General features: G+C 45.2%; 1 protein-coding gene across 1 annotated transcript; it reads left to right on the top strand.

Moving 5' to 3' along the window:
- The first annotated feature begins 638 nt into the window (after positions 1-638).
- Positions 639-5361, top strand: LOC118231296 (integrator complex subunit 12-like). Its single transcript, XM_035424983.1, has 6 exons — positions 639-1351; positions 1497-1652; positions 1994-2181; positions 2475-2634; positions 2967-3119; positions 3674-5361. Exons 1-6 carry the CDS (start codon positions 1196-1198, stop codon positions 4298-4300), a joined length of 1440 nt encoding a protein of 479 aa, XP_035280874.1. The 5' UTR covers positions 639-1195; the 3' UTR covers positions 4301-5361.
- Positions 5362-5984: the final 623 nt, after the last annotated feature.

Below are 5984 nucleotides of genomic sequence, written 5' to 3'. Positions count from 1 at the left end.
TATGGAAGAGTGTCCCCTGGTGGTTGCAGTAAACATCTGTAGTTTTTCAGTCCTGGAGTCATCCCCAAAATCATGATCAAGAAAGGTTTATGAGAGAAAACACGTGTTTAAGTGCTAAAATAATTTTGTACTTATTCAAACATAGCAAGCAAGTTTGGCTTATTTTGCCAAATGGTAGCTGTCACTGAACTCACTTTTTCACAAGTAGTTTGACAACCAGTTGACCATCAGTTTAAAACAAAAATCCTCAAAATGCTCGATTGGAACTTGTAGGTTCTGTAGTTAAAATGTGTTTGAAAGATACATCAAATAGAATGTCTCTGACTGATCAGAACAGTAGGCTATCTTGTCAAGGCATCTCAATTTCAGTAGAAGTCCACAGAACAAAAAGTAACTTGTAGTCTTGTGTAACACCAAACAATGTCCCCTCGTTTGTCATAGCGTATGTTCTGTATTCATACAATTTATCGTTGTCTTAACGTAACAGCTACGTGTTATTCTGATTACATATAGGACGTGTATAACCGATTAATATCCATTTATATTTTCTGGCCTCAGGTAGCTGCTGTTCGGGTTTATAATACGTATTGCACACGGTAGCTACGTATCCTAAAACTCGTGTTTCCTGCGAACAATTTAAGAGCGGGACAGCCTACAGATGTTCTAGCTAAATTAAATGTATTGTGTCATGAGTTACAGTGCGACGGTTATATAATGTGTCAGTGTTTACCTCGTTAGTTAACTACGTGACATGTTTTATACATTTCGTAAGCTACTTATCCATTCGTAAATGCAGAGAAACTGTAGCTATTAAAGGTACGATTAGCTGGATCATAACAAATTGCTGTATACGAGAACAGCTAAGTTAGCCAACGTTATCATACCCAACTTGTATTAGATCCAGTTGCAGTTTAATGTTCGCTACCGATAGCTAGATAGACTAACAGTTTCTGCTCGTTTGAGAGATATGTCGCTATTTCCATCTCCAGTATCTATCGCAACATGTACTTATAATATGACCTGTGAAATAAGATAGCTAAAAAACACTTGATTTGTGTCCGAATCTAGCTAGCTCACTATAACGTTGTATAGGCTGGATCTACTGTACTGTAAGTAACAGTAGTTAAGAGTTGGCTGCCTCGTTAAGTTAGTTAGTCTACGCTTTAACAAAGTCCTGGACTTCAGACTACAGAAAATGTCTGCAACAGTAAATCTTGAGCTGGACCCCATCTTTTTGAAAGGTCTGGGGTACCTTCATTCAAAAAGTAAAGATTCCGCCGAGAAACTCAAAGCTCTGTTGGACGAATCTTTAGCTAGAGGAAGCGACTCGCCTTACAGGACGTCTCACAAGGTATTCTGATTTTAATCTATTCTATTTTTTCCATATTTATTTTCACTTTTTCAGCCATCGTGAATCCAACATTAACAGAAGATTTTGTTAAATGCAGCTGTTTTTATTTTATTATTGTTATTATTCTTTTTTAACCCATTGACAGGAAGTGGACGTCAGTCGCGGATCTGTCACAAAAGTGACCTTGACCAAACCCGAGAGTAAATCGTCTTCCGGTTCCTCATCATCAAGCATCAATAATGGGAAAACTGGCAACTTGGAGAAGAGCAAGAAAGAGGCTGAAAAAAGGCCTTCGGAAAAGGTTAGAGGGGAAGGGTTATGTGATTCTGTAGTGTCGTGGGGTACATATTGCTGGCATGTGCTTGGTTCATTCATAACCTTCAAATGCAACTTAAGCATTCCTTTAAAGCTGAAAGGAGTGTCTTTCAAGGTAACAATATTTATGGTACTGTCACACATTATGGAAACATGGCATTTATAAACAGTTTGATGGTTAATGCAATAATTTTTCAACAGTTTCTCTTATTGACATTACAATTCCAGTACGTAATATCAACATAAAACAAAAATGAAGAAATAATAATAATCATTACACCTTCCTATATGTATCAGTGCATACTTACTTATTCATTTTTAAATTAGGTCAAGGTGGATGTTGTCGATGGAGCCGAGCCGCCAAAGAAGCCTCGTCTGGAGAAGCAGGAGAACCGCTCCTCTCCCATCACCGTCCAGATCAGCAAGGAGCTGAGCATGCCCGACCTCTCCAGCTTTGAGGAGACCAGCGCCGACGACTTCGCCATGGAGATGGGCCTGGCCTGTGTGGTGTGCCGGTGCGTGTGCCTGCGACGTCAGCCAGAGTTGGCGTGTCTTAAATAACGAGAGTGCTGCTGGGATTTGTTGTCGTTGTTGCAGAGGCTACAGTTCCGGGCTATGAAAGAGAAAGAAGAGATGGTCCAGCCAGAAGGAAGATGCCACTGTTCTCAGGATTGTGATTAGCGATGTGATTAGTTCAGTATAAGTGTATTTATCGGAGGTTTTTTGAGTATCAGGTGAAAAGACGTGAGCGGTTCGACGCCTGCCTGCCTCCGTTGTAATGTCATGGCTTCCTCTCGCGTTACCTCAGGCAGATGACGGTCACCTCGGGCAACCAGCTCGTGGAGTGCCAGGAGTGCCACAACCTGTACCACCAGGAGTGCCACAAGCCGCAGGTGACGGACAAGGACGTGAACGACCCGCGGCTGGTGTGGTACTGCGCCCGCTGCACGCGGCAGATGAAGCGCATGGTGAGGGCGTCTCTGCGCTCGATGGGAACGGTTTTCACTCGTAAAAAATCTGCGTCCATTTGTGGTCTGAAGTGATTGGACCTCACCACCAGAGACAGTACATTACAGGCACTCTTATCCAGAGCGACTTACGTAGCTTTTTAAAACAGCATTTACACTGCATCCATTCATACAGCTGGATATATACTGAAGCAATGCAGGTTAAGTACCTTGCTCAAGGGTACAATGGCAGCGTCCTACCCGGGAATTGAACCTATGACCTTTATGTTACGAGCCAAGTTCCTTACCCACCAATGTGCTACATTACCACTGCTTTTTGTTGTTTTTGTCAGGCCCAGAAGACTCAGAAGCCTCCGCAGAAGGCGTCTCCGGCGGCCGTGAGCCCCGCCCCGGTGGTGAAGGACGCCCTGCTGAAGAAGGCCGAGGCCAGGCCAAAGCAGGACACGCCCAGCACCTTCCAGGCCTTCAAGAGAGCGGAAGTCAAGGCAAGTTTTTTTCCCATCCTGACAGGATACGAGGGGTCGTTGTTTACGCTAGCGCTGTCGATTCAGGGTGAGGAGATGCCGTTTCTCATGATTGCCGAGCTGCTTTCTCGCGGTGCGGTCGGGGTAATCAGTGCTCGATAGCGGCGAGCAGTCACTTGACTGGGTGTTGAAAAGGCCCGATCCGCATGTAAAATGGCTGCTTCTTAAGACAGAAATTCTGTTTCCGCTGGGTGAGTCATCAGCGATTATGCAAATTCAGAAAAGTAGGAACTAGTTGTTCTTGTTGCTCCTTTGACTGACGTGTTTCGGATTTTACCGTGATGGTGTTGTTGGTGTTTTTGTGGAACTGCAGTTCTGTGCATTGGGTTTTAGTTTTTAGTTTTAGTTTTAGCCTCATTTGCTGTATTTGTCGTATTATATCTGCTTAATATGATAAGATGTCTGCACTAGCGCCTCCAGCTGATTTCCCAGGAATGGGGAGTTGTGCTGTAAGGGCTGCTGGGTATGTGTGGCCGCAGGCTGCAGTGCTGATTGGTCTGCCTTCGCTCTCCCAGGTGTCCACGGCGGCGGCGGCTAACGTCTCTGGCGGCGGCGGCGGCTCCTCCGTCCCCGCCTCCAGCGGTCTGACGGGGTGGGCCGCGTTTGGCGCTAAGACGGCCGCCGCGGGTTCGACCGCCGCCGCCAAGCCGAGCTCGTTCCTTCAGAGCGGCGGGGGGAAGGCCGCCGCGTCCGCATCCGCGTCCTCCCAGAAACCCGCGGGGCTCTCCGGGCTGGCCGCCGCCAAGACGGGCCCGTCCGCTAAGGCCTCGGCGGGGGGCTCTGCTGGCGAGGCGTCCGGCCCGGTCCCCCTCAGGCCCCCGCCCCCCCTCACCCTGGGCAAGCCGGGCCTGAACCGGGCCTCCAGCGGCGACAGCGGCAGCAAGGCGGGCGTGTCCGGCGCCGGCGGCGGCCCGCCCAGCGGCAGCGGTAATGGCGGTTCGGGGGGAAACGGCGGCGGCGGCAGCAGCAGCAGCAGCAGCAGTAGCGGTGGCGGTAACAGTAACAATGGCACCAAGGCTGGTGGCGAGTCCTCCGCCGGAGGTAAGGGGGCAGGGCAGACTTCCCAGGAGTCTCAGCTCAGCGCTCTGAAGCGTCTGCAGATGGTGAAGAAGAAGGCCGCGCAGAGGAAGCTGAGGAAGTAGCGGCCGGCTAAACGAGCTAAAGGATACGGTGCCTTCTGGGATAGATTCGGGGGTGTGCTATCGAATATTTATATTTTATATGTTTTTTAAGTATCTAAAAAAACAACAAGAACCAACGTCAGGTTATATTTACTTGAATTACACTGAGAATCTGCTGCTGGCTCTTCTGGACTGGTTTAATGCTATGGCTAGAGCCACCATGTGACCTGCAGGGATTTAAACTTGTATTTCAGTGGTTGTCCTCCAGGGGTCCCCATAGGCACTCCAACAGCACAGTCAAGTGGCTAATAGGAGAACTGAGTTTCTGATTGAGACATGTATAAAAACAAAACGTTTATCTAATATGGGGAGAGGAAGGAAGGAAGGAGAACGTGGAGGGAGGTTTAAATGCTACAAAAGAGCGTGTTAAACCAGTTGATTACCCGGTTAACTCTGATTAACTAATCCGGTTAACTGATTTCTTGGGCCTGAATCGGTGACCGATCACTGAAAAAACCAAAAAGGGACGTTGTGAGTGCAGGCCTTTGCATTAGCCCAGCACTTAGACAGCTGATTATACTTCAAGTCTTAAGTAGTTCATTAGTTGAATCATGAATGATTTTTTTATTTAACTTTTTTTTGTGCACGTTAAACAACTACTCTCATTTTTAATGTGGGCATTTCCCACTGCTTCTGACAAAACCAATCATGTACAACCCTGCATAAGGGGACACAAAGTGGCCCTAGGAATGGCTCAGTTTATTAAATCTAACGATTACTGAATTCAGTAAAATAATAATAATTTAGTTAATTAATTGATTTTTTAATCAAGAGTTCACGCTAATGATAACAAGCCGTTGATCCATACTGTCAATCCATCCTGTCTAATATATAGTACTTTTTCAGGTTCGGGAAGTTCTGCAAATTACTTGGACGCAAATTGTGTGTCAGATCTTCTGTCATTTTTCAAGTGTGCCTTTCATGATGTATGTATAATGCTTTCGTAAGTTCCAAACTTATGTAAACCTGTGAATATCGCACTTTATTCCCAAACATTAAATGTTGGTGGTAACATCTTCCATCGAACCTGGTCTACAGATAATTGCATCACATCTTATGTGTGGTGGTTTAGCATTTGAGCATGCGTGTCCTTGTGTTAGTATTGAGTGTGTAGTACTTTATTTATACTCTCAAATATTCAAGTTATTTTTGTTTTATTTATCTATTACAAAATGCAATATTAGACAAAGGGAATCTGAGTAATCACGAAGCAAATTTTTACAATTATTAATTTCATTTACTTGAAATGAAAAAAAATTATAGAACACCCATATCACCCGTGAGAGAAAGTAGTTTCCTGGCTATGAAGTAGCGCCTGTAAAAGTTTAATTACCATTCACCACCACTAGGGTGCAGTAAGGCTCTTTTTTGAGCAAAGTTTTATTTATTTATCTTTTGTGTGCGTGTGAGGTGACGTGCTGACTCCATGACACATACACATATATTATGTACATAGAGCCTGACCGGTCACTTAAATGTGGAAACCTATTCCATCAGAAATGGTGATGAAAATATTATTTCTACTTGTAGATAGATTTTTTGAATGTGTCACTCCCTGTCACCCTATAAAGGTGTGTTTCCTACTTGGCATCCGGCTCAGGTATTAGAATATGGAGACAAAACAATGTACAGTATAGCATTCAGA

This window comes from Anguilla anguilla, chromosome 7 (genome assembly GCF_013347855.1).
Source record: "Anguilla anguilla isolate fAngAng1 chromosome 7, fAngAng1.pri, whole genome shotgun sequence".
Classification (NCBI taxonomy): Eukaryota; Metazoa; Chordata; class Actinopteri; order Anguilliformes; family Anguillidae; genus Anguilla; species Anguilla anguilla.
Note: the sequence above shows the minus strand (reverse complement) of the source record. Positions and strands in the feature narration are given on the sequence as shown.